General features: G+C 56.8%; 1 protein-coding gene across 1 annotated transcript in view; it reads left to right on the forward strand.

Annotated features, from left to right (window-relative positions):
• The first annotated feature begins 1,165 nt into the window (after positions 1-1,165).
• SPTBN5 (spectrin beta, non-erythrocytic 5) overlaps positions 1,166-27,701 on the forward strand; it is a 44,068-nt gene continuing 17,532 nt past the window's right edge. The window contains 37 exon segments of the mRNA XM_007460201.1: positions 1,166-1,239; positions 1,241-1,340; positions 1,342-1,383; positions 1,622-1,780; positions 4,060-4,176; positions 6,264-6,421; positions 7,178-7,406; positions 8,283-8,914; positions 10,296-10,413; positions 10,546-10,778; positions 11,036-11,189; positions 11,278-11,298; positions 11,300-11,369; positions 11,372-11,478; positions 11,557-11,685; positions 11,687-11,770; positions 14,185-14,385; positions 15,082-15,199; positions 15,202-15,238; positions 17,642-17,794; positions 18,237-18,479; positions 18,746-19,038; positions 19,992-20,233; positions 20,395-20,522; positions 20,807-20,813; positions 21,577-21,747; positions 22,232-22,396; positions 22,837-23,051; positions 23,815-23,978; positions 24,192-24,378; positions 24,529-24,663; positions 25,482-25,489; positions 26,005-26,149; positions 26,554-26,683; positions 26,942-26,983; positions 26,985-27,062; positions 27,064-27,086. Of these exon segments, the coding sequence (XP_007460263.1) occupies positions 1,166-1,239; positions 1,241-1,340; positions 1,342-1,383; positions 1,622-1,780; positions 4,060-4,176; positions 6,264-6,421; positions 7,178-7,406; positions 8,283-8,914; positions 10,296-10,413; positions 10,546-10,778; positions 11,036-11,189; positions 11,278-11,298; positions 11,300-11,369; positions 11,372-11,478; positions 11,557-11,685; positions 11,687-11,770; positions 14,185-14,385; positions 15,082-15,199; positions 15,202-15,238; positions 17,642-17,794; positions 18,237-18,479; positions 18,746-19,038; positions 19,992-20,233; positions 20,395-20,522; positions 20,807-20,813; positions 21,577-21,747; positions 22,232-22,396; positions 22,837-23,051; positions 23,815-23,978; positions 24,192-24,378; positions 24,529-24,663; positions 25,482-25,489; positions 26,005-26,149; positions 26,554-26,683; positions 26,942-26,983; positions 26,985-27,062; positions 27,064-27,086 (5,312 nt within the window).

Below are 27,701 nucleotides of genomic sequence, written 5' to 3' on the forward strand. Positions count from 1 at the left end.
GGGAGGGGGGAGAGGGAGGGAGGGGCTCCCCTACAGCCCCCACCTCTGAGCCTCAGTCCTAGCCAGTGCTGAGGGAGCACAGGTGCTGGTGCCTCACTGGGGCCCCAAAGAGTGAACACCATGTCTCCAATTCTGGAGGAGGCTCTGTCGTTCCCATGGACTTTGTGGGTTACCCCTTCCCAGGGGGAACCCCCTTCAGAAAGTGGCCCCAAGCCTGAGGGAGTACTGCCCTGCAGCCCTGGGCTGCGTTGGGTGCATTTCCGTCAGGGCCTGGAAAGCCCAGCCTTGGTCCAAGTCTGTGGTGTGTCTGTGGTGCGTCCCTCAGGAGAGGATGCGAGGGCCATGGCCTAGTGGGCTCGCTCCCATCCCCGCCCCTGTGGGTGCTCACGGAGAGGCTCTGCAGGGGTGCAGAAGGGTAGCCCCAGCCTGCCGGAAGTGGGTGCAGAAGCTCTGACCAGAGGCTCTGCCCTGTGGGGCCTCTGCGTCTTGGGAGCCAACACCCCCACCTGATGCCGAAGGCATTTGCAACGGGGGGGACGATGAAGGAGGAGACCCTGGAGCAATTGATCTGGAGCATTCTTGAGCCGCCCCCTCCCGGTCTGGGTCACGCCCTGCGGCAGGTGGGAGAACAATGCCGGCTGTGTGCTGTCACCCCTGCCCTGCTGGCCCAAGAGGAGGGCCGTGGCACGGCCCCAGCTCCAGCCTCAGCCTCTCCTGATGTCTCTCCCTCCCCGCCCAGCCCCTCCTATCTGCCATCTCCGACCATCCAGCCAGGTCACCTCCCAGGGCCTGCACATCACCAAGGTAAGTAGTTTCCCGTTTTCCTTCCACCTGCCCTTTTCGGCCCAAGCAGCAGCAGCAAACGCTGTGGCCCAGGAGAAACCTCTGGCAGCAGGAGTTCTAGAAGAAGAATTTAGAAAGTGGGATGGGACAAAAGGGGCCCTGGGCCATTCAAGCTCAGGACAGCAGCCAGAAGGACCAGACCTTACCTGGCTAGGTTCCAAGCTGCAACCACCCACCAAATGTGGGACTGTCTGGCACGGAGGGGCCCCCACTCCCAGGGAGTCATCAGTATCCACAGTCCTCCCCCAACCTCCATGCCCCCAACGTCCCCAGCTTAGGGAAATGTCCAGTGGCCCCTCATCCCCAGAGAGCTCCAGGCCTGATGGCTGGTCAGCCCCACAAGCCCCAGCAGCTCCTTGGGGCTACAGGCACGTGAAGCAGGAGGCCAGGGGCAGAGCCCTGGACCGCTCTCCCAGTCCAGTCCCACCATGGACTCTGCGTATGAGATGGGCCACATTTGCAAGCTGCGGGCACAGCGCATGCAGATGCAGGAGAAGAGACTTCACCAAGTGGATCAACAGTACCTTCCAGCACGGCCGGGTGAGTGTAGCTGGGCGTGCCCCACAGCCCATCTCTACTGTCCCCCCAGCTCCCTGGCCAGTGGACCCTGGGGGACTGCTATGAGGTCATCTGGCTGAGGCCACTTCTTTCGACCCTGAAGCACAGCTGAGGCCAATGCTCCTTCCTCAAGGCAGATGGTCCAGGAATGGGGCAGACAGGTGCGGTTAGGCTGACCCTGTGCCTTCTCCATCCTCTCCCATGCCTGCTCCATGCCCAGGTGGGCATCAAGATCCAAAACCTGTACACAGAGCTGGCTGATGGCACCCACCTGCTGCGGCTCATCTCGGGGGAGGTCCTGCCACCCCCCAACCGGGGCCACATGCGCATACACTTCCTAGAGAACAGCACCCGAGCTCTGGCCTTCCTCAGGGCCAAGGTGGGCACTGGGGAGAGGGCTTCTGGGCGTGGTGCTGGGGTGGGCAGCGGGGACAGGCTGGATGACTAGATCATCTTTCCTGGGCTGGCCACAGGGCAGAGCAGAGGATCTGGAGCCGGGATCCAGGAGGAGCAGCTGCGATACAGAGGTCCAGGAAGCAAAGCCCTTCCTTGCACAGTTCTCCCAGTTTAGAGAACATCCACTGGCTGAAGTGGAACAGCCATCGTCCCCAGTGGGTAGAAATGGAATATGCCATTGACTGTAATGAGAGATTGTGGAGTCTAAGCTGAAAGATTCAGTGCACTCTTAACCTTCTCTTTTCATAAATAAGGAAATTATTTACCAGGCAGACCCACAGTCAACTGGCCAGCAGATCCTGGATAGGGGGCCCTAGGGGTGAGGGAAGGTCAGACACAGGGGAAGAGCCTCGGACACTGAGCCAGGCAGTGGAGGGAGGAGATGCAGGGCTGCCTTGGAGAAGCTGGAACAGACAGCAGGGAGGGACCTAAGCAAACAGGAGGGACCCTGAGAGAAAGGGACAGGCCAAAGAAATAGTCTCTAAAAGGAGACAGGAGCTCCAGGGGCCAGTGTCAAGGGGCTGTGCAGGGGTCATTTATATTGAGAAGCAGGAATTGGGAGGCCCAAGGGCTCCTGGCCTCAGGTACTAAAACACGAGGTGGCTGCCCCTGGAGGCTAAGAAGTCACAGGTGGGACTGGCTGGGCTGAGCCTAAGTCCTGGAATGGAGGTCACAGCCAGCCGACCCTGCAAGCCTGGCCAGGAAGGTGAGAAGCCAAAGCAACAGACAGGAGCACTGCGGTCCCTGGGTGCACAGAAGAGCAGAAAGCTGCCGGCCACACAGTGCCAGGCCCTACTTGGTCCCAGCGACAATGGCCTGAGAGCCAGCCACCTCCTCTTGGGAACCTGGGGAGGGTGCAAGCCCCACAGCCCTTGTCAGAGGCTATGCAGCTCCCCTCAAGCTTAGAGACACAGCATGTCACCGATATGTAACCCATGAAGGTGACAGCCTTGTCTCCACCATATATATGAGGCAGCTATGGTCAAACTTTGGCCCCCAGCACACAGTTAATAAGTAGCAGAATGTGGGGTGCACTCATTTCTGGAGCCCTTGCCCTGTGCTGGGTACTGCATGTCACAAAGCCCAGACCTGAGCATAGGGGCCCTACAGTTTCAGGGGAGACAGTTTATTTGAACCCAGATCAGCAATATGCTGGTAAATGTTTAACAATCAGCTATCTGGGCTGGGGAGTTGAGGGGAAGGAGGCAGATGAAATCCCTGGTTTGTAGCATTTGCTGATTTCCAAGGCCTTCATACCCCTACCATGACGTCACTAAGCACAAAATCGGGAAGATTTTTTAAAAGGTGGCCAGGGTAGGCCTCAATGAGAGAGTAGCGTTTGAGTAAAGACTTAAAGGAAGAGAAGGAAATAGCCATGGGACTCTCTTGGGGAATAATATTTTCAGACAGCAGGGATAGCCAGTACAAAAGCCCCAAGGCCTGAGCTTAGAATCTCTGCAAGAATCCCATGGGTCTTAGAGCCATGGGGTCCGGAAGAGGAGGATGGAGCCAGAGGATGAAGGGGTCCAAGCCACATGCAACTTTCATGTTTATTCTGTTCCTTTCTCTCCTTGATTCAACCCTTCCTGTCCAAGTGGCAAAATCTAGGTCAGCAGGTTCTCAACATTAGTGCACATAAGAACCACCGAGGTGTTTGTCCAAATACACATTCCTGGGCCCTGGTCCAAGAGAGTCTGATTGGGTGGAGCTTGGGAATCTGAATGTTTAACAGGAGATGGAACACTGATGAAGAAGGCTGAGATTCAAATGTGAGCCAGGGACCCAAGCACTCACTGGAGATCCCCAGATGCCCTGGGAGGTGGAGGCAGACAGTCGATGCTGTCTGTTGAGCTCATACATTGACTTTTACGACTCTTCATCTCAACCTCCATAGCTGAACCACTGATCCTGGCCTGGGTTTACCTGTAGCCCATGCATGGGGAGTTCTCCTGCTCCTGTGGGCCAGCCCAGTTCACCATGTTGGAGCTTTACCTAAGGGGGCTTGGGACCAAAGCCCCAACTACTTAGAAACGCTTTACTTGCCTGGCCTTGTGCCTGCCTGCTTCTCCCCTGGGGATCTCCTAGGGCAGGACAGACTCCAGAACCCTCCCGTCCAGCAGCCAGCCCCCTGGACATTTGGTTACTATGAGTCTTCTCTTGTATATGGGCTTTGCAGCTGAGCCCAGTCAACTTTGCCCACAGGTGCCAGTACCCCTCATTGAGCCAGAGAACATCGTGGATGGAGACCAGATGCTCATCCTGGGACTCATCTGGGTCATCATTCTGTGTTTCCAGATTTCCCACATCTCCCTGGACAGGGTATGTCTCAGCCCCCAGTGCCCAGCCCTGGCCTCACCTCAGGGCCCTGGGGACAGAGCAGTTGCACCCAACTGTTAGGATCCCCACAACGGATCCTTGGCATCCACACAACTACTATTCACTCATCAACCACGGGCAAAGAAGTCAGAATGTCAGAGAGACTGTAATATGCTGAAGTGAGAACTAGATTCATAGGCTTCAAGCCTGATCTGGGACGAGTCATTCACTAGTGAGGGGGTCAAGGTACCTGCCCACCACCCATCTTTCACCCCCAACTTGTTACAGGGCATTGAAATCCTGTAACTTTCATTACCCCTTAATGTATTGTTGGGGGAAATTAAACATATAGAGGGAGCCCCAGCCCTGGAGTTTCCAAATCCCCAGGATCCTGAAAACCAAAGAGATGGTCCCCCATCTTCCTCCATTCTACCTCTTGTTTTCCCACAGCTGGATCAGAAAGAGGAAACACATAAAGTCCTTATATATGTCAATTTTCATAGTTTCTAAAACCCCATCTAAAACTTGATTCTAGTAGGTTAGGAAAGCAAACCTGGAGAATGAAATCCTAATGAAAAGAAGCCAGAGATTTGGCTCAAATCCAGGAGGATCCTTTACACTCATGAGGGAACTGTGAGCCCCAGGAGAGCAGAGGCCTTGCCTGGCTACATCCCCAGAGCCCAGCATGTATGTGGCGAATGAATGGATGGATGAATTTCTAACTGACCTCAAGCCCTTCCAGGAAGCCACGCTCCCCTCCCCCGCCCCCAAGGCCAGTTCCAGGTGCCCCTGCCACCCTTTCCCTTGGGAGCAGCAAGTCCACATCATCCCCTGACTGGCCACCAACCAGCCAACTGGCTCTCTCGTCCACCGCCAGCTCAGGCTCTGCTCCCTGCAAAACTCAGACATGTCTGGCACCAAGCTGACCTCACACCCGCACATGCTCACCCCAGAATCTCTCCTGGTTCATGTCTGCTAGCCTAGCCCAGCCACTCAGGATATCTGGACCTGGCCTGGCTGTGGCAGAGCCCAGCTCCAGGCCCTGAAGCTCTTTCCCCCTCCCCTCCCCTGCGCTGCTGCTCACTTGTCCTTCCTACCCAAGCTCTGGGGCCCAAAGGGCAGGGAAGGAAATGCAGCCTGCTGTGCTTTAACATTCTGAGTTTATAAACAGGAGTTGGTAGAGGGGAGAAAAGGAGAGGAAGAGTCGAGGGAAAAGGAGATGCGGACTCTGCGGTGTGAGGGGCAAGGGAGGGAGTGGATGAAGGGGAGGACCACTGAGGGCAGGACAGGGACGAGGAATGGAAGGCAGGGAAAGAAGTGGAGCCAGGAAGGAGAAGGGAAAGGAGCACCGAGTGGAAGAGGGATGCGGACGGGAGTGGGGGCAGGTGGAAGCCGAGAGTAGCAGAATAAAGGAGATTATCCAGGAGACTGAAACCAGTTATAGATGGTCATTTCCCAGTCTGAAGAAGCCGTCGCATGAGGCATTGTGGGGGCAGACAGGTGGGCTCCGCATGTCAGAGATGGGCTCTGTCAGATGTTTCTGGGTCAAGAGAGACCCTTCCCTATCAGCTGGGGAGCCCAGGGCAACTTCCTGACCTCTCTCACTGCACCTCATATGCCATCCTTAGAATGTAAATACTAATAGCGCCTACTTCTGAGGGCTGGGCTGGATGGAGAGCCACGTGTGCAGGCCGGTGGCTGGTTGGCAGAAAACCCGTGTTGACCAGGAGCCGGTCTCATGAAGCCCAGACTTAATTCTGTGCAGCCCAGGGTAGTATTAATGATAGCACAGTGCCTGGCCCATCAGAAAGGCTGGAGAAATGGGACTTACTGCTGCTGTTGTCACCAATTGCGACTCAAAGCCAGCTGCTCAGAGGTGACAGATTTCAAGCACTCTGCTTCTTTGTAAGGACAATCTTTCTCTCGCACCCCCATTCCCTCCCCAGCACGAGTGAAAGTGAGTACAGTCAGATGCTCCAGGTGGGACAGCAGGATCACAGCGTGCCCAGCCTGCCTCTCCCACAGCCTGCGGGCTCTGCTGCCCCACCCCACCTGTCCCTGCATGGTGACCCGCTGTCCTGTCCTTCCAGAAGGAGTTTGTGGCCAGCACAGCCCTGCTGTGGGCCAAAGAGGCTCTGCTGCTCTGGTGCCAGTGGAAGACAGCTGGCTATGCCAACGCCAACATCACTGACTTCTCCCGCAGCTGGAATGATGGGCTCGGCTTCAGTGCCCTCATCCACGCCCACAGGTGTGCATGAGGGAGGGGCCCTAGCACCTCCGGACCCTGGCCTGGCCTGAGGCAGCCCTTGGCTTCCTTCTGGGAGGCCTCTACCCACTGAGCCAACTGCCCCAGGACTTGGGTCCTCAACCCACCCATTCTCCCATGTCCCTCTGGCCCCTGCGCTGGGCACAGAGATAAAGACAGCTAGCAGCTGAGGCCCCGGTCTGTGATACCCCTATCCCCTTCCATGGAATTGGCCAGGTTTGCCTTTGACCCTGCCCTCCTCCACTCTCTGTGCCCCTGATTCTCTTTTCTGTCCTCTCCCTGGCAAGCACCTGACCTTTTGGAGCTTCCTTCCCTACCCAGGAGCCTGACCCCTGAGCAAAATTAATCCTCCCCTCTCCCAGCCCTATTCCTTCAGCCGGGGTCTCAGATAATCATCAGGGGAAAACTAATGCACTGCAAGGTATGAATGACCAATAGGAGCTGGTTTGCCTTTTTTTTTTTTTTTTCGGTACGCGGGCCTCTCACTGCTGTGGCCTCTCCTGTTGCGGAGCACAGGCTCCAGATGCGCAGGCTCAGCGGCCATGGCTCACGGGCCCAGCTGCTTCGCGGCATGTGGGATCTTCCCGGACCGGGGCACGAACCCGTGTCCCCTGCATCGGTAGGCGGACTCTCAACCACTGCGCCACCAGGGAAGCCCTGGTTTGCCTTTTTAACAAGTCCACTTAAAGCCGAGCAGTCAGCGACTCTGGTAAAGAGCCCTGCCTGCCCTCTGCCCAGGCCAGATCTGCTTCACTACGGCTCCCTGCATCCCGACCGCCCACTGCACCACCTCCACTGTGCTTTCCGTGTGGCTGAGCAGGAGCTGGGCATCGCTCAGCTGCTGGACCCCGAGGGTGTGGTGGCCCTACAGCGCGATGAGCGCTCCATCAGGACTCACGTCACCTTCTACTACCAACACTTCTCCCACCTGCACCAGGGGCAGACTGTCCAGAGGAGACTCGCGAAGGTTGGTAACAAAGGGAAGGTGGCATCGAGGAGAGGTGGGGTGAACATGGGCTCCGGAGTCAGACACACCCGAGTTTGAAGGCTGTCTCTACCCCTTCCTTGCTGTGTGGCCTTGGCTGTGTCACCTAACTTTACTGCACTCCATCTGTAAAATGGAGATGATGATTCCTGGGCAATAGATAATTAATTCTGGGTAATAGAAGGCTGCTATGAGTGTGCAAGGGAGCATAAGCACAGTGCCTGGCACACAGGAAAGCCAGGTGGGTGATGCCCCTTCCTGCCCCTCCCCCTCCCCCTCTGCTCTTAGCTTGCTAAGCTCCTAATGGGATTAAAAGGCTCAGAGAGCTGGACTCTGCAAGGACAAGCGCAGCACAGCTCTGCTGGGCTGAGTCCATGTTTCTGGGGGCTCTCTTACCCTCTGGGCACGATGGCAAAGGCTGAGGCTTGGGAGGCCTGTTCTCAGGGTTGGTGTCTCAGCTGGGCACGGGGGAGATGATCCAGGCCAAGGGCTCCGAGCTGCTTTAGGGGTGTGGCGGCCTCAGGGTGTGGCGGCCTCAGGGAAGGGAAAGAAGGCTCAGAAAAAAAACAGCCCCCCCACCCCCCATCGCAGTTGAGACCAAATGGAGTAAAATAAGGTAGAGGAAGGCAGGACGGGGTCCCACACTCCCAGGTCTGAGTGTAGAATGGCGGCAGACCCGCTTCTCTGGGGGCTGGGAGGAACCCTACTTTAGTGTGTCCTCAGCTGAGGGCAGGAGCTACTGCCCACCTGGGCAAGCCTGGCTGGCACTCAGTACCCAAAAGGGGAGGGCCTCCAGAGCCTGGATTCCAGGGCCTGCCCCCAGGTGCCGCCCTGACCCTTTCCTGTGCCCTCTGCCAGATCCTGCTTCAGCTCCAGGAGACAGAGGCACTGCAGACCCAGTGTGAGCAGCTGGTGGCCGACCTCCTGTGGTGGATCGCGGAGAAGCCGGTGCAGCTGGAGGCCCGGGATTTCCCAGACACCCTGCCAGGCATGCGCCAGCTGCTGGTGGCCTTTGCCTCCTTCCGCACCCAGGAGAAGCCACCGAGGCTGCAGCAGCGAGGGGCCACGGAGGCCCTGCTCCTCTGGCTGCAAATGGCACTCCGAGCCCAGAATCGAAGGCACTTCCTGCCACACGAGGGCCTGGGCCCTGCAGAGCTGTCCCAGAGCTGGGCAGGTCTGGAGCAGGCAGAGGCCTCGTGGAGCCAGGCCCTACAGCAGAGGTTCCTGCAACTAGAGAGGTTGGAAACCTTGGGCTGGCGCTTCCAGCGTAAGGCAGCTCTCCAGGAGAGCTTTCTAACAGACACAGAGCAGGTGCTGGACCGGGCTGCAGCCCCACCAGCCAGCCCAGCCACAGTGGAAGCGGCCACCCAGAGGCTGCGCATGCTGGAAGCCGGCTTCCTGCCCCAGGAGGGGTGCTTCCAGGCCCTGGCCGAGATTGCAGACATCCTCCAGCAGGAGCACTACCATGGCTGGGCAGAGGTGGCCTGCAGGTGAGCCCCAGACACGTGAACGGTCTTCAGAATAGGCTAGGGCCTTCCTACCGTGCCCCTGTCTTTACACAGCCCGTTCCTGGACACAGAGGCAGGGATGATTTATGGCTTTGGGGCTCCCTTTAAAAAGATCTAACTCCTGGGACCTCCCTGGCAATCCAGTCGTTAAGAGTCAGTGCTTTCACTGCCGGGGCCCAGGTTCGATCCCTGGTCAGGGAACTGAGATCCCACCAGCCGCAAGGTGTGGCCTAAATAAATAAATAAATAAAAATAAAAAGATCTAGCTCCCACTGATGTCTGAAATTCCACCATCCGTAATTGATCCCTTTTGGTAAAGCACTGTTCTTTCTAGATAGCCTCTTATTCATTCATTCACTAAACATTTATTGAGTATCTACTATGTCCCAAGTACTATTCTAGGTGTTAGAGATTTAGCAGTGAAGAGGACAAACAAAAATCCCTCCCTTCATAGAGCTTACATACTACTAAGGAAAACAGAAAAAATATATAGTATGTGAGATAGTGATTTTAAAAAATAATAAAGCAGAATAGGGGAATATGAGGTGCCAAGGTGGGGGGAGGGAATTATATTGGGTGGTCAGAGGAGGTTTACTTTTGAGCAAAGACCAGCAAGAAGTGAGAAGCCATACAGATATGAGGACAGACTCTACTAGTGCAGTGTCCCAAGGTGGGCACACGCGTGGCATATTTGAAAAACAGCACAGAAGCCAGTGTTGGCCAAGTGAACAAGTTGTAGTTGAGGTCAGAGAAGTATGGAGGCGAGAGGTGGTGGCAGAGATCCTGCTGGGCCCTGCAGGACACAGTAAAGACTTGGTTTGTACTCAGCAAAAGATAAGCAGTCATGACAGGGCTTGAGCAGAGGAGTGACACAATCTAACTTTTGTTTTACAATGATAACTCTGGATGCCATGTCAGGAATAGACTGAAAGGGCAAAGTCAGAAGGAGATAATAATAATCCAGACCAGAGAAGCAGTGAAGGTGATGAGGAATTGCTGGGATCCTGCATATATTTTGAATCCAACAGGATCTGCACACAGATGAGATGTGGGGTGTGAGAAAGTGAGTTATCAAGGTTTTGGCCAGGGCACCTGGAAGGATGGAGCTGCTATCACCTGAGATGAGGACTGGAAAGAAGGCTTCGGGGTCTGTGAAGGCCTGAACCTCCCAAGCCCTCCTTCCAGCTTCTCTGCCTGTGTCTAAAAGGTGGAGATACTACCCCAACTGGATGGATGCTCACAGCTCCTGCCACGGTACTCAGGCTCCTCCAGGACAGCCAATCCCCACCCCACAACTGTGGACCCCAAGGTAGCTTCCCTACCCCAGCCCAGTGGGTACCACCCTTATTCTCACATCCCCCAGGCAGTTGGAGATCACTCAGCGCTGGGAGCGTCTCCTTCCACGGCTGCAAGGGCAGAGGAAGCAGACGGCAGGCATGCAGGCTGTGCTGAGCCTGCTGAAGGAAGTAGACTGCCTCCAAGCAGCTCAACCAGCTGCACATGGGCCCTGGACCAGCAGATCCCTGGGAAACACAGCAGGATGCGCCAGCCCTGGCGTTCACGGGGACCCAGCACTCTAGGACTTTAATGACCACTCGTCTGTCCCTGGCCAGGTGCTGGCCAGCTCCACGGCCTGTGGGCAGCAGCTGGCAGAGGCAGTGGAGCTGCTTCAGGGGCATGACCTGCTGGAGGCCCAGATCTTGGCCCATGGTGCCCACGGGAGCCATCCTGCCCACCAGACAACGGAGCTGGATTCTTCCCTAGGCACTAGTGTGGAAGAGCTGCAGGCCAAGGCCAGGATGCTGGCCCAGCTCCACCAGAGCCTGGTGTCTCTTGCCAGGTCCCGGTAAGAGCTCACCAGAACTCCCCTACCCTCTCCAGAACTTTTCTGTAACGCAAATTACCCCCTGCCCAGCTTAAAACAGTGCTGCCTGGCAACTTCCTCTCCACTGACCCTCATCCCCAAGGCCTCTGTCTCCTCTGTTGAGTCATCCAGGAAAAAGAAAACTCCTGTCTAAGGGGGAGTGTCTGAGCCTGCTGGGGAACCCCCTCCCCAAGCCCCGTCACTCCCCGAGCCCCTCTGTGGCCCTTGCTGTCCCTCAGGCGGGCCTTGCTGGTGCAGACCCTGCAGCGGGCAGAGCTCCTGCACAACTGTGAGGAGGAGGAAGCCTGGTTGAGGGAGCGGGGACAGCTGGTGGAGGATGCGGCCCTGGGCCCGGATCTCAGGCAGATCGCTGCGGCCCTGCAGCAACACAAGGTGCCCACTACCCTGCGCCCTGCCGGTTCCCCTCTCCCTGCCTTCCCGCCCTTCCCCTCACCCAGCTTCCTGCTCTGCTGTCTGTCAGGCCCTAGAAGCCGAGCTCCGCCCGCCACCAGGCCGTGTGCACTGATCTCGTGCGAAGGGGACGCGACCTGGGCGCACGCGGGCCCCGATCGCGGCGGATCCCCGGGAACGGGCCGCGGTGGTGCAGAGCGCGTGGCAGAGGCTCTGGGCCCGGGCAGCGGGGCGGGGCGCGCGGCTGCAGGCGGCCCTGCTCGTCCGGCAGGTAGCTGAGTGGCGGGTGGGCAATGGGCGGCCGGACGGGGAGTGCGGGGTCGGCCCGTGCCCAGCCTTTCCTCCTCAGTACTTCGCTGACGTGGCGGAGGCAGCCTTGTGGCTCCGGGAGCGGCGGTCAGCGCCGGAGAGCACGTCCTTCGGGCAGGACCAGGCGGCCGCTGAGGCCCTGCTGTGGCGCCACCTGCGGCTCGAGCGCGGCAGTGCGCGTCTTTGGGGCCGAACTGCTGCGATTGGATGAGCCCGCGCCGGCGGCCGCAGCCCCGGGGGCATCGTCGCTCCTGGTACGCGGGGACCGACCGGGCAGGGGCCCGGACCTACGGGCCTCCGACACCAAATGCGCGTGCTGTGCCCGCTCTCCCATGGTCACACAGAGGGTGGAAATGGGAGGGCATTTGTGGCCCCTGACCTGGCCTTCCCCTGGGCTTGGAGGTGCCCACCCCTCCTCAGATCATGTCCCCTGCCGACCCGCCCACAGTTAGTGGAGTCCTGGCTGCTCACGGTTGGAGGCCATGGAAGTGTAGTTTGGTGTTGCTCACTTCGCCCGCCAGTTCCCGGGCACTGATCAGTTTCTTCCAGGAGCGTCCCTTTCACCACCAGGCCTAAGGTGACCCTTCAGTCCTATTTTTTGCTCTCTCTCCTGACTTGGCCTTTTTAGGTTTGGGGTGGCCTAATCACTACACCAGACTGCTTTCTGAACCCCCTCCCTCAGTTCATCGAGCCTCCAGTTTTAAAAGAAACAGATACCTACCTGGTGGGCAGTTTGGTCCACCCTATGAGGGCTTGCAGTTGTCTTTCAAGAAGCCATACATGTAGCTCAGGATGCGTAAATCACAGCCCTCAAACCCTGTACTCACATTTGGTCCCTCTACCCTCATCCCAAGGAAGCTCCATTTCCCACATGCCCTCTCTCTGCCTAGCCATGTCCCATGCACCTGCAGAGCTGCAGCTCAGGTCCTTGTATCTTAGGAGGGCGCCTGGTGGAGTAGTCGGTAGCTGACTGGGGTTCTGGTCCTGACCACCAGGGCCAGACTAACCAGGTCTGAAAAGTCTGTGGTTCTAATTTAGCCAAGGTCGAGCTATCTCTTTTCCTTTGCATTTATTCCCTGGACCACATAATTAACAATTTTTGAAAATAGATCCACAGTGTGTTAGCAGTTGTCTGGTACCTCTACAGATGAGGTAACCAAGGTTCACAGAGGCCAAATTACTGCCCTCACAGCTGCTGGAGAGGCCTCCCAGCTCCTGGTCCAGGGCTGTTTCTACCCCATCCTTTCCTGTGTGGCTATGATGTTTAACTCCAGCACTTAGTTATATTAACACACACTGCTTTTGGTATTGCCTCCCTCCTGTTCTGTGTGGCCTCCTTCTCCAGTCTGAGCTAATTGTTTAAATGAATGAATGCGAGGTGCCTTATCCTTCTTTTGTGTCCTCTGCTTCCCAGCCAGCCCTGGCATTGATAGAGAGGTTAGTCCTAGTCTCTGGCATTTCCAGACCCTTGCTTTGCCCAATGGGAGTGGTTGATACAGAAATGCCCCCTCTCCTGGGGGTGGGGAACCACTTTGGCAGCTAAGCAGAGCCTTCCCTCCTCCATACAGAAGGAGCCCCCTGCAGGCTGGAGCAGAGTTGATGGAGATGCGACTGGGAGACCTCAGGATGGGACCCAAATTTTAGCACTGCCGGGCAGCCAGTACCCCTGCCCTCTGGTCCAGATGAGCTTCATCTACAGAGGCGTAAGACCAAGACCCCATGTAGGAACCTTACCAGAGCATCATAAATTTATTCTGTGTGGCTCTCGGGGGCATCTGAAGACCGAAGGGAGGGAGTTAAGAGAGGCCATTTTGGGCTCAGCAGAAAGAAAGATGTGAAGCTGCTCGAAATTCTGAGTCTTCCTTTGTTTTCTTCCCCTTTCCAGTCTTTCTCTGTGCCTATTCCTTTTCTTCAGCCTGGCTGCCACTGCTGTGTCTTACCCTTGCCCAGGGCCAGAGGCACAGAGGGACAGAGACCAGATGCTCATCCACCCCCATCGGGAGGGCCAGCCTGTGCTTTTCCCACCCCTCTCTGCCCCATCTCCTACCACCAGAGCCACTCTGCCTCCCCCTCTGCAAATCCTACTCCCCCAGCCAGACCCACTGAGGCCCACCTTGTCCATGAAATCTTTCCCAACAGCCACAGACTGTTCTGGCCATTTCCCCCCCTGGACACCCATAGTGTTTATTTCACACAATGCACATTCTGCTTATCCCTGCACAGTCCCGGGAGGTGTCCCATCAGCTCTAGGTCTGTGGGCTTGCAAGTCCGAGAAGATCGTAAGGCCCTGAACAGGAAGCTCTGACCCTCGTCCTCTTCTCGCCCCCAGGGCTCCCGGCACAGGGCTGAGTGAGAAATAATCCCCCACCCATCCCCACTGGCCAGCTCCTGGGTCAAGAAGAGGAGCAGGACCAGGATAGCCCTCAGAACCTGTGCTCCCACAGGGACGCACTTCACCCAGCTCCTGGGAGAGACCCTGCAGCCCCTGTGCCAGACGAGCCCCGACACCTGGGAGCTGAAGGACTGGGGGTGCTGCCCGGCCAGGTGCCCCTCAGCCACATCATGGAACAAGAATCCCAGGTACAACCACTGGCCCCACCCAGCCTGGCCTGCTGCTGCTTGCGGGGAGCCCCCTCCGGACATGCTGCCCTCTGTCCTGTCCGCACAGGTGGTGTCTGCCCTGAGCTCTCCGAAAGAAGGCCCAAGAAACCCAGGGGCCCCGCGTGAGGTTTCCTGCTACTCTGGCCCCCGGGGCACCCAGAAGATGGCCCTCCCAGATGAGCCTGACCCTGACTTTGACCCCAGCACCATCCTCCAGACACAGGACCACTTGAGCCAGGACTATGAGGGCCTGCGGACCCTGGCAGAGGTAACGCTCCTTGTTCAAGAAACGTTCACGGAGCACCCACTCGGGGCTAGACCCTGAGCTGTGAGCCCAGGGACAGAGCAGTGACTGGACTTGCTCCCTGACCTTGGGGAGCTTACGTCATGGCAGAGAAGATGTGAAACAAGTCATTAGACAGACGCGGGTGTGATGGGAGCATGAGAGGGGAGCCCATGTCAGGACGGGGAGTCAGGGAAGGCGTCGCTGAGGGAAGGACATTTAGGCAGAGACTTGAACAATGAGAAGCTGAGAGCAGGTGAACCAGGGGGAGGGCAGGGGGAGATGGCAGGGAGGAGTGTTCTAGGCAGGACCTGTGCAAAGGCAGGAAAGAGGCCCAATGGAGGAATGAGGGCCGGCGTGCCTGGAGCACAGCAGTGAGGCCCAGGAGCGGCTAGAGGAGAGCAGGGGGCCCGGGTGCAGGGTCAGGTCCCATGGGAGAAGCAGGGATTGTGCCTAAGAGCCAAAGGACATGAGTAGGACAAGAGCAAAAGCACACATTCTGCCGGGGCCCTCTACCCTGTGCCACCTCTGACAGAGGGCACAGAGCCCAGCTGTGGGACAGGGACCGTTTCTGGCCCTGGCCCTGGGCTCTGCTGGTTGGGAGGTGATGGGGGACCTGCTCTGAGCGCCCCGTGGAGGGCACTGACCCTCACCCCAGCCTCTGGGCCGGCCTCTCCTCAGCACCGCAGGGCCCGGCTGGAGGAGGTGGTGGCCCCGTTTGGCTTCTATGGCTCCTGTGGGGAGCTGCAATCCTGGCTGGCAAACCAGACAGTGCCGTTCCGAACACTGCAGCCCCAGGCCACAACTTGGAGGTCATGCAGCTCAAGTATGAGGTACAGTCCCCTTGGAGCCAGTGGGGGGGGGGGGGGTCTTAGCTGCTTGGCCCTGCCGCCCCTCTTTATTCCTGCCCTGCTCCCTCCTCACCATGCTTCTGCCACCCCCTTATCCACTCTCAGTGCTCCATGTTAGCCATGGTCCTGTCTGGGAGGAGGGAGGGAGGGAGCTGGCCTTGAATGTTTTCAAATTGAGGTATAATTGGCATACAACACTATAGTATTTCAGGTGTACAACGTAATAATTAGATGTTTGTATATTATTGCAAAATGCCCACAACAATAAATCTAGGTAACAATCATCACCATACATACGTAGTTACACAATTATTTTTCCAGGGATGAGAAAGAACTTTTAAGAATTATTCTCTTAGCAACTTTCAAATATGCAATATAGTATTATTAACTATAGTTGCCATGCTGTACATTACATCCTCATGACTTTTTATTTTACAACTGGAAGTTTGTACCTTTCGACTCCCTTCACCCATTTCACCCATTCATTACTCCTCCCCTTTGGCAACCACCAATGTGTTCTCTGAATCTCTGAGCCAGTTGTTTTTTTTTTTTAGATCCCATATATAAGTAAGATCATATGGTATTTGTCTTTCTCCATCTGACTTATTTCACTTCGCATAATGCTGTCAAGGTCCATCCATATTGTCCTGAATGGCAAGATCTCATTCTTTTTTTATGGCTCAATAGTATTCCAGTGCAAGCGCGCACGCATGTGTGCACACGCACGTGTGTGTGTATCACATTTTCTTTGTTCATTCATCCACTGATGGACACTTAGGTTGTTTCCATAATCTTGGCTATTATAAATAATGCTGCAATGAAGATAGGGGTGCATATATATTTTTGAGTCAGTATTTTCATTTCCTTCAGATAAATACCCAGAAGTGGAATTGCTGGATCATATGGTAGTTCTATTTTTAATTTTTTGAGGAACCTCCATACTATTTTTCATAGTGGTTGCACCAATTTACATTCACACCAACAGTGCACAAGTGTTCCCTTTTCTCCACATCCTCGCCAACACTTGTTATTTCTTGTCTTTTTGATAATAGCTATTCTAACAGGTATGAGGTGATATCTCATTGTGGGTTTAATTTGCATTTCCCTTATGATGGTGATATTGAGCATCTTTTCATGTAGCTCTTGGCCATCTGTATGTCTTCTTTGGAAAAATGTCTATTCAGAGCCTCTGCCCAGTTTTAAATTATATTATTATTATTATTATTATTATTTTTTTTGCAATTGAGTTCTTTTTATATTTTGGATAAAACCCCTTACAAGATATATGATTCTCAAATATTTCCTCCCATTCCATAGGTTGCCTTTTCATTTTTGTTGATGGCTCCCTTTGCTAGGCAGAAGCTTTTTAGTTTGATGTGGTACCACTTGTTTATTTTGCTTTTGTTGCTTTGCCTTTGGTGTCAAATCCAAAAAATCATCATCTGACTGATGTCATGGAGCTTACTCCACTATGTTTTCTTCTAGGAGTTTTATGATTTCAGGTCTTACATTCAAGACTTTAATCCATTTTGTGTTAATTTTTGTGTGTAGTGTAAGGTAATGTTCCAGTTTCATTCTTTTGCAGGTGGCTGTCCAATTTTCCCAACACCATTTATGAAGGGACTGTCCTTTTGCCATTGTATAGTCTTGGCTCCTTTGTCATAAATTAATTGACCATGTATGCATGGGTTTATTTCTGGGCTCTCTATCTGCCCCATTGAGCTATGTGTCTGTCTTTATGCCAGTACCATACTGTTTTGATTACTATGCCTTTGTAATATAGTTTGAAATCAAGGTATGTGATACCCCCAGCTTTGCTCTTTCTCAAGATTGTTTTGGCTATTTGAGATCTTTTGTTGTTCCATACAAATTTTAGTCTTCCAATCTATGAACACAAAATATCTTTCCATTTATTTGTGTCTTCTTCAATTTTTTTCAGCAATGTCTTATAGTTTTCAGTGTACAAATCTTTTGCCTCCTTGGTTAAATTTATTCCTAGGTATTTTATTCTTTTTGTTGTAATTGTAAGTGGGATTGTTTTAATTTCTCTTTCTGATAGTTCATTATTAGTGTATAGAGTCAACAAATTTCTGTATATTGATTTTGTATACTACTTTACTGAATTCATTTATTAGTTCTAAGGGTTTTTTGGTGGAGTCTTTAGCATTTTCTATATGTAAAATCATGTCATCTGCAAATAGTGACAGTTTTACTTCTTCCTGTCCAATTTGGATGCCTGGTCTTGAATTTTTAAAGGGCCCTCCCAGCCCTTTAAGGACACAGATCCCTGTCCTTCCAGAGGGATGCAGCTCAAACATCTCTGTAGCAGCCCTTATCTGAGGTCATTCCTAGTCTTAAGGGAAGTGTGGGAAGAGAAAAGTCCCCTCAAGGCCTGGAATCTCTTTCCCCCCAAAATTCCTCACTGCCCTGGCTGTGGGAAGAGGCCTCTGGGCTGAGGTTAGCAGCTCCACTGAACAGCTGAAGCAGAGATGTCCTGGAGATTTCCCCAAAATCCAGCGACAGCAGGAGGACCTGAGCTGGAGGTGAGCATGAGGAGGGAGTGCAAGGTGAGGGGGGGCAGCCTGGATGCAGTGCCCAGGCCTGAGTGCCTGCTCACCTGACCCCCAAGATGCCAGGAAGAAAGACTGGACATGTCAGAAGCAGAGAGGAGAGGGCGTGGGGATGGCCAGCCTGGCAGCTTCTGTCATGCAGGCCTCCGGCCAAGACCCCAGGATGGATGGGGTGGTGTCCCTGCGACGTGACATCCCTGAGACATTCCTGGTGCCCAGGCCTGAGTGCCTGCTCACCTGACCCCCAAGATGCCAGGAAGAAAGACTGGACATGTCAGAAGCAGAGAGGAGAGGGCGTGGGGATGGCCAGCCTGGCAGCTTCTGTCATGCAGGCCTCCGGCCAAGACCCCAGGATGGATGGGGTGGTGTCCCTGCGACGTGACATCCCTGAGACAATCCTGCTCCCTCTGCCCAGGTGGGAGCAGCTGGAGGCCCTGAAGAAAGAGAAGGAAACACGGCTGGCATGCACCACACATGTGTGCAGTTTCCTGCAGGAGTGTGGAACCACATGGGTCCAGCTGCAAGACATGATACTCCAGCTAGAAACCCCAGAGCCGGGGCACTTAGAGGACAGCCACCGCGTCCTGCAAGTGAGCCAGCAGAAGATGCTGGCGCGGGAGAGAGGCGAAGGGCAGCCAGCGAGTACGGCCTGGGTTCGGCTCCGTGAAGGCCTGAGCAGGGTTCTGGAATGGGGAAGAGGACAGAAATTGACGTGGGGAGGACGGGCAGGATGTGCTGTCCGAAGGGCAGGGCACAGGTTGGGGAACAGTATGAGAACGTGCTCATGGCGAAAGGGAGAGCCACACGTGCTTGCTACCCCTAGGTGGAAGGTGAGGGGCCAGTTTAGAGTCGCCACCACTGGCCCTGGGGAGCACACTGGGCCCAGGGCAGGGCCCGGACTAGGCAGTGGGCCCTGTCTCACAGGGTCGAGGAGCTGGGCCCCACAGAGAGCCAGTCCCTGCAGGGACAGGTGGAGACGCCACAGGGGCTGCTGGAGCGAGTGCAGGAGCAAGTGACCTGACGGGCCTGGGCCCAGGCCAAGGCACAGGCCTGCCAGGGCTTCCTGCAGGGGAGCCGGTGGCTGCTGCAGGCAGGCGGTATCCGGGCTCAGCTGCACAGCGAGGAAGAGGAGGTGGTGGGCGTGGCCTCAGCGCAGCGGCTTCTGGCAGACCATCAAGACCTGCTGGAGGAGATTCACCTGCAGCAGGAGAGGGCGGGTGGGGCGCCCTTCAGGCTGGCCACGGCCAGTGGGGACGGGATACCGGAAAGGGAGAGGCAGGAAGTGGCCAGTCACCCAGGGGAGTGGTGCTTTAGGCAGGTTTACAAAGAGGGGGTGTAACCAAGGACTGGTCAGGCATCTTGCATACTTTGGGGAGGGACCTAGGAAAGAGTCTGAGCTTCCTGGAACGTTCTATCCAGTCCAGGCCTGGCCATACCCCATGCAGGTGAGCCTGGTAGATTGCTCTGTCAGGGTGGTCAAGCCTCCCCACCTAGTCTGGGTAACGCAGACTCCACGGACCCCTGGAGTGAAATGGCTCAGCCCCCCACCCCCCGGGAATAAGACACCCACCTCCGTAGTATGGTGATGCCTCCTCTCCTCCTACAGGGGTGGGTACAGTCTGCAGGCTGTGCCCCACGTGCAGGAGCCTGACGGGTGGCCAAGTGGGCACTGAAACCCAGCCCATCCCCTGCTCACTAGACTCCACTACCCGGCTTCTGGGCTGCATCAGCTCAGAGAAGTGGAGCCTTTTCCTAATTCACACAAAGATGTCGCCTGTTCCCAAGCTGTGAGCCTGGGGGTGAACCTGGCAGAGAGGGGTGGGTGCCTTTTCTAATCGCTCCAAGCTCCACCCAGGCTTGCGGTGGCCCCAGTCACATCCAGTTGCCTGGGCATCGTCATCAGCATGGCCAGCTGGAGCAAAGGTGTGACATGCAGGGAACTAGTGAGTCCCAAGTACTGGGCTGGGCTTGTTACATTCAGTGTCTCACTAGTGGCCCCGGGCACAGCTGTCCCACAGGACAAGCAGACCCCTGGGCTCACCAGCCTCAGACCCCTTCTGGTTACCCTTACATCAGAGCTCCAAGATGAACGATCCGTGGGGGTGAGAGGGGAGGAAGGTTGCCAAGGGGAGCAGACGGGGTTTCACCCTCTGCCTGTCGTCCTGGACAGGCTGCAGCAGCTGGAGGCTCGGGGCCAGCCCATTGGCAGCCTTGGACTCCCCGGACTCCCGAGGGGCGGCCAGTACCCTGAGGCTCCTGGGCCAGCAAGGCAGGGAGTTGAAGGCCACCTGGAAGCAAAGACAGCAGCGGCTGCAGGAGGGGTTGAAGTTGCAGAGGTTTGGTCGAGAAGTGGATGTTTTCACTGCCACCTGTGCCAACCACGAGCCCTTCCTACAGCTGGACAGCTTCGCGGTATGGAGCTCGGGGTGTGCAGCTGGGATGCTCCTACCCCAGGAAGTAGGAGCTTAGAAGCCAGGCTGGGCCAGGCTGGGCGGGAGGCCACTGGGTCAGCAGTGGGTGAGGTGGTGCTGACCCCCATCCTCCCGGCATGACCCCAGTCGCTGCATCTCCAGGAGGACGTGGGGGAGGCCCAGAGCCTGCTGCAGCGGCACCAGGAGTTTGAGTGGCTCCTGGATGCCCTGGGCCCTCAAGCAGAGGATCTGCGGGCACGTGGCAAGAAGCTGGCTCAGAGCCAACACAGGTGAGCCTGGGCCTGACTGGGCAGCACCTGCAGAGTCCAGGTTTCTTTCTCAGCTTACACAGACCGTTGCTTGAGGCTTGGAGAGTGCACGGGGAGTGGGGGGACAGTGGGGTGCACCCTGGGCTGTGGTGTGTCCGACCTTCGGGGTGAGCCTCAGGCAGAGTGGAGCCTCCCCATATCCTCCCCCACTCTGCCTGCCCTCCCGGGTCCGAGAGCAGCTGCCGCGTGTCTAGGCACAGTGGACCAGGCTCCAGGAGAGTGCGGCCTGGGTGGCTTCCCTCCAGCTCCAGGGTAGGGGCCGGCCCAGGTGCATGAGGCCTCCCTGGGAGGGATGCTTAAGAGGCCACTGCTGCACTAACAGCTGTGTGCTATTTGGAGCACTCTAGTTTATAAAGCACTCTCCCACATGTTATGTCATTGACCTCCAAGCATCCCTTGTGAGATAGGCATTACGGCTCCGATTTTTCCAGATGAGGAAAACTGAGGCTCAGGCCACACTGCTCAAAGGCAGGGGCTGGGCCCAAAGCCTTGGCCTCTTGAATAACCCCCTCACCCTCCCTCAGCCGGCTGCTCTCTGTCCTCATGGCCTCTGGCCACACTCCAGGCTCTTGCATGAGCCATGCGCTCCAGCTGCAGATCTTGACTCTGTCAGATACTGGTTCTGCCCACGATGGGGGCTCAGAGCCGGGCTAGTTCACAGGCCTCCCGGAGCTTAAGCCTGTTTGGAGACAGAGGACCGTCCATGACCTGGTGCGGCTGGAGCAGTGGGGACCCGGCCAGATGCTTCTCCTATCTGGGCACAGGGCACCGTGAAGCCAGACCCTGATTCTCCAGGCCTCTTTCTGCTGTTTTCCCCGAGACATCTTTCTGCCCATCTTGGTTTCCCTGTCTATTCTTGGGAGCGGTAACCCCAGGTCCCACCTCTCCTGCACCCCGGGATTGGCTCTGCATCCTGCTCTTCCCCTCGGGGCGCCCTAAGACCCCTTTCCCTAGAGGAAAATACCAGCCCTCACCCCCACTCTGTGATACCCACTCTCCCCTGGTTCCTGGGTAGGAATGGAAGCAGGACGTGCCAGAGGTGATGCTGTGGATGGAGGAGAAGTGGCGGATGCTGGCGGACGAGCCATCCCAAGAGCCTGGCAACATCCTGCAGAAACTCAGGTGGCACAAAACAGCTGAGCGTGAGCTGGTGGCCACCCAGGGGCACGTGGAGGGCCTGCAGCAGGTGTGGGACACTGGACAGAGCGTGCAGGGCCTGCTCACCTTCTCGTTTCCGCTGCACAGCACTTTTGCATGGAGCACAGTCACTGAAGGAAGAATCAACCTCAGTCTCCATGGAATTAGGATCCCCCAGTTTCCCCCTTCACTCAGCAGGCACCCCCTGGTCTTGGCACCCAAACTAGCCCAGGATGCTTCTGTCACCCCTTCCCCTCGGGTCTAAGAGGCAGCCTGCCGCCTCTGCCTGAATGCAGCCCTCCCACCAGCCATCTGGACCCTGCTCATCCCACACTGTTCGCAGGCGTCAGAGGAAAGCCTTCCCACCTCTGCCCACAGATTTAGGGCTACGCAAACAGCTCGAGCCCTTGTGGCGTGTGGCATGCAGCTCGCAGCCAGCCACCACCACTGCTGCCCCCTGGGCCCAGCCCGCCACGGCCCCTCCTGGTACCAGCAGCTCAACAAGACGCCCCGGGCCTCTGTGTCCACTGCAGGTTGGGAGAGAGCTGTTGAGCAGCAGGCACCGTGCCCAGGAGGACGTGCAGACCTGGCTTCAGGGCCTGAGCAGCAAGTGGGAAGAGTTGAACCGCCAAATGGCAGAGCATGGGAAGCAGCTCCGGTGGGCTCGGCAGCAGGACCAGCTCCTGGGGCTGCTGCAGGTTGGCTGAAGAGAGGGGCAGGACACAGGAGGGAGACCGAAGCTGGGCTGGGCTGGGAACAGCCAGGACGGGAAGGAGAGGGGAGGAGTCGGGGTGTTCTGCTGACTCTGAAGCGGCCCTGGGAAGTCCTGCAGCCTTTGGAGGCCTCTGGCCTAGGCCCGTTGACCCTGGCTTTACCCACCACTGGCCAATCCAGGATTGCCTCCTGTGTACCCACGCATGCTCAGCACAACTTGAGTGCCCCAGAGAGGAAGAAGTATGAGGGGATGGGGCTGTTCATGAGGCTCTGGGAGAAGGTGCGGGTTAGGAGTGGGAGAGGTGCCCAAAAGGCCGTTGGTGAATTTGGTGTGCTACTAGCACTGCAGCCTTAGAGCCCAAGAAGGGCCACTTGCCAGCCTGTATGTGGAGAGCCTAATGCGGCGCCTGCCGTCCCTCCCCAGGAAGCCAAGGAGAAGATGGAGCAGCTAGAGGGGCCCCTGCAGAGTGCAGAAATGGGGCAGGACCTGGACTCAAGCCGGGGGCTGCAGAGACAGCACCGTCAGCTGGAGGCCGAGAGCCAGGCACTGGCCGGCAAGATGGCTGCCCTCGTTCCCCAGGCCCACCAGGTGGTCAATACCCAGACCATCGTGGAGGAGACCCAAAAGTATCTCCAGATGTACTCGCCTGCTCGCTCCGTCTCCACTCCACTGTGTGTAATTGCCACCATGTGAACCTGATGGTGGTTTCACCCAGGGAGCCCGGCAGGGTGGCACCTACAGGCCCTGAGGTTGTCCAAGCCTCCTTCCCTTATGAGTAGAGTCATTCCCGTCAATAAATATTGACTAGAGGCCAGACGAGAAACTCAGGCAAGGCTTTATTGGGGCCCCTGCTGCAGCAGCGGGGAGCGAGAGCAAACAGCAGGTTCCCTCGTTTGCCTGCTCACTTGTTCCTTATATGGGGTGAGGGTAGGGGTGTGTCCAGGCATCGGGCTGGAGGGGTGGCTTAGGTGTTTTGCCCACCCCTCTAGTGGTGGTAAGTGCAAAGGACATGAGCAGTACCCTACTTCTGTCCTGACACCCTGTTTTTGCCCTCGTTTTGGCTCTTCAGAAGTGGCAGTTGGGCTTTTTTGGTCTTTTTATATCTTCTGTCCAGAATTTGCCCCAACTGCGAATGTACACAGTTATTTTTAGTCCCTTATAGTTTCTTTGTATTCCGTTGCGCAAGGAGACGTTAGTCCAGGTGCCAGCACTGCAGCAAAGGGTCCCAGGTCCCAGCCTGTCTCAGCTGGGGTCTGGACCCTCTCCAGCTGCCTCCCCATCATCAGATGAGGCTTCCCCAGCCCCAATCTCTTTCTTCATGGGTCCCTGGCTGGGCCAAGAAAAGGACTGAGCATTACCCTCACCTGTCCCCAGCATCCCCCATTGGCTCCCTCCACCCAGGTTCGAGTCCCTTCGGGGATGTCTGGCCGCCCGGCGACTGCAGCTGCAGGCCTCCGTTGAGCTGTGCCAGTTCCACCACCTGGGCGACATGGAGCTCACTTGGGTGGCAGAGCACATGCCTGCACCCGGCGCTGCCTCCGATAAATACTTGAATGGTGCCCACTGTCTTCTCTGCAAGCACGAGCATGGTCCTCATTTTCTCCCAGGATCCCTGATGTCCCATTCCCAGACCCTAGACGCCCTCCACCGCTACTCAGCGGTGCCTAATTGCCCCCAGCCCTTCTCTGCCAGCAAGTTTTGCCATGACTGAACCCTGGAGCCGCATCCACGGCTCTGTTCTGGGCACCCCGTGGCTAAGGGAAGCCCAGATTCGACAGCCCCTCATGCTGTTCTGTGGCAGGAGCTCCGCGCAGAGGTGAAAGCCCACCGGGGACAGGTGCGAAGGTTGCTGGGTTCCGGCCGCAGCCTTGCAGCCTCAGGGCGCCCCCAGGCCCAGCACATCGTGGAGCAGTGCCAGAAGCTGGAAGGCCGCTGGGCGGAGCTGGAGCAGGTCTGTGAGGCGCCGTAGGACGCAGAGGGCATGCGGTCAGGGGAAATAGCCAAAGTCGGGCAGCCTCTGCGAGTGAGGTCTGCGGGCGGGACCTGGAACTCTCGGGGAGCTGGATCGGTGGTGAGAACTCTGGGCCCGGAGCTGCTGGGTCCCCATGGGAAAAGAAGCCTCTTTTTGCTTTTCCTGGACGTATCAGAGCTGGAGGAGTGGGTGAAGGAGAAGTGGCCTCTGGTGAGCAGTCAGGACTGTGGTGGGGATGAGACAGCCATGGTCAGGCTCATCAAGAAGCACTAGGTAATGTGTCCTGAGCATCCCCTACATGGTCTGGACTGGGGTGATGATGGGCCATGAGGAAGGGGTCTGTCACGCGCCCAAAGGGCACATCCTGCTTCTCGGAGGCACAGAGCCCTGCTCTTTCTTCCTGAAGACTGTCCAGCCCCTTCCCCACCCCCACCCAAATCCTGCAGGGCCCCCTGCTCTCCCCCAGTCCCCCACCCCTTCTTCAGACACCACCCTTTCAAAGAGCCCACTCCCCTTCTTGCATCTCTGTAGTGGCCCACACTCCTGTGGCCTCAGGATTTCTCTGCCTTCTCTTCTTGCTTCTCTTCCCCCTGGCACTTTTCTCCTCTCCTGGGGGGCACCTGTTCCAGCCCTCCCCACGTCTCCCACGGCCTTCTCCCACACCGTGAATACCATGCTCTGAGTTAACCAAACACCGTGCCTGAAGCCTACCTCATAAGCATCCCTGATTAAAGCGAGGGAGGCCTGGAGCCCCCTCCTCCTTCCTGCAATCTGTCTCTCAGAACCACAAGCCCTGAGCCCCACAGCAATCCTGGTTCCTCTCGTCACTGAAGTGTCCTGCTGTCTGGGCGTTTTGTCTACATAGCCCCAGTGGTCAGTGTTTCAGGGTCCTGACTGAGGACTTTCAGGGAGCCATTCCTAAGGGGCGTGCCTGTAGCCATGGCCTCATGGAGCTTCAGCGTCCCAGGCATCCTGGGCAGCTTGCTTAACTCCATCCATTTTTTTAAAAAAAACTGTTTTGTATTCCTCCAATGGATAGGTTTTTATTAATTAATTTATTTATTTTTGCTGTGTTGGGTCTTCGTTTCTGTGCGAGCAGCGAGCGTGGGGCCACTCTTCATCGCGGTGCGCGGGCCTCTCACTATCGCGGCCTCTCTTGTTGCGGAGCACAGGCTCCAGACACGCAGGCTCAGTAGTTGTGGCTCACGGGCCCAGTTGCTCCACGGCACGTGGGATCTTCCCAGATCAGGGCTCGAACCCATGTCCCCTGCATTAGCAGGCGGATTCTCAACCACTGCGCCACCAGGGAAGCCCCTCCATCCATTTTTTATACTGAGATGCTGGGGCCAGTACCATGCCCCCTGTGGCCTCTATTCCTTGGCCCAGATGACCCATCATTCACCCTTCCCTGCTAAATAGTGAGCCCTCTGTGGGCACAGACTGTGTCTTCACATTCATGGAACAGTAAGGAACCCCATCACTGTCGGGTAGGTGGATGATGGGTGCGTGAGTGAGCGGATGGGTTGGGGTGAGTGGGTGAATGGACAGGAGGGTGGGTAGATGAATAGATGAATGAGTCACCCAGTCTGAGCTTTGCGTGCTGGCAGGTCCTGCAACAGAAACTGGCTCTTATTGGAGCTCCATGGAGGAGCTTGACCAGAGACCCCAAACCCTCACTGGCCCCGAGGCCCCTGTGCAGCTGGGCATGGTGCAGGAGAGGCCCCGGGAGGGGCTGCGGGCACTGCAGGAGTTGGCAGCCACACGGTGAGGGGCGCTGTACCCCTCCCCAGGTTTAGGGGGCCTAGCCACGGTTGGCTGTGTCCATACCATAACCCCGAGTTGGAAGAAGCCCGTGACCCCAGGCCCACAGAGATGGCAGATGGTTCCTTGCTGTGTGTTGCTCCCCTCTTTCTGTAAATTCCTCAGTGAGGGCCCACTGGGCAGGAACTTGGACCCCCAGCTCCTAGCTCCCCATCTCTTCCCCACATCCACACCCACACCTGCCCTATCCTGGCCTTCTTATGTTTACTCCTCCCTGAATCCAGAGCCTCAAGCTTGGGCAGAGACCATGAATAACCTCCTCCTTCAGGTCACCTGTTTTGGCTGGGCCAGCTGTCCCCAGGGGGGTGGGCAGCTAACTTCTGGGGAACCACGGGCTATCCCCACAGGGACCGGGAGCTGGAGGGGACCCTGAAGATGCACGAGTTCATGAGGGAGGCCGAGGACCTGCGGGGCTGGCTGGCCAGCCGGAAGCAGGCAGTCAGAGGAGGAGAGAGCCTTGGGGAAGAGGACGTTCTGGTGAGAAGAGGCCGGGGGTAGGGAGGAAGCCCCAAGGCAGAAGCCCCCTTGGGGGCAGGGGGCTGGCTGGGCCGTGTGGAGAAGGGGGCCCTGGGTCACGAGCCCTGGCTGAGGACAGGCCCTCTGGGTAGAGTGGGCAGGCCCTGCAGCCATCCAAACCCCCATGGTCCAGATGTCACTGAGGTGCCTCACTCCCCAGGCTGCTTGCTGTCTCGCCAGCTAGGGGCCACTCTGTCACCTACTCCCCTCTCCCCTCAGCGCTTCTGCACCAAGTTTGCAAAGTTTCAGCACCAAGTAGAGAATGGGGGGCCAACGGGTGGCAACCCGCCAGCGACTGGCAGAGAGCCTGCTAGAATGTGGGCACAGCGCTGCCCCTCAAGGCCCGTCAGATGCAGCAAGATCTGTGAGTGCCCTGCGGACCCAGGGCATGGGTTTGGGGGAGGGTGCTGGGCAGGCAGGTCCTGGATTGTTAGAGGGCACGTGCTCCCGGGGCCACACTGGCTCTGTCTGCACCTGAGGTGTCGGGAAAGGGGGATGCTTCCAGGGAAGCCGAGCCTGCCACGGGTGCAGGTCAGAGAGTCCTGCCCAGACCCCCAGGGACACTTTTCTAAACCTCTGGCTCCCGGGACTTGGAGGAGGGACTGTGGGAACACTGCCTAGCTGCCCACTGGCTGGTTTGGATCCTCCCCCGACCTCTGAGCTTTGAGGCAAGGTCATCCTCGTTCATAACCCCTAGCGTGGAGCCTGACCCAGCCTCAGGAGCTCAGGGAGAGTTTACTGAGTAAATGAGGAATGGAGAGGAACGATTACAATCTGATTGACTTATTGAGACTCGAAGGCACAAGATGTAAGGAGTATCAAAGAGCACAGGAATCAGTTAAGTGCTGAGCGTGACAACAGCAAAGGACTGAATTCAAAGCAAAGCTAGAAAGAGAGGCTCCAGGGCCAGGGCCAGACAGGAGAGGGGGTTAAGAAGGGGAGATTTGGGGGGCCTCCCTGGTGGCGCAGTGGTTGGGAG

Source organism: Lipotes vexillifer, unplaced genomic scaffold, assembly GCF_000442215.2.
Source record: "Lipotes vexillifer unplaced genomic scaffold, Lipotes_vexillifer_v1.1 scaffold408, whole genome shotgun sequence".
Taxonomy (NCBI): domain Eukaryota; kingdom Metazoa; phylum Chordata; class Mammalia; order Artiodactyla; family Lipotidae; genus Lipotes; species Lipotes vexillifer.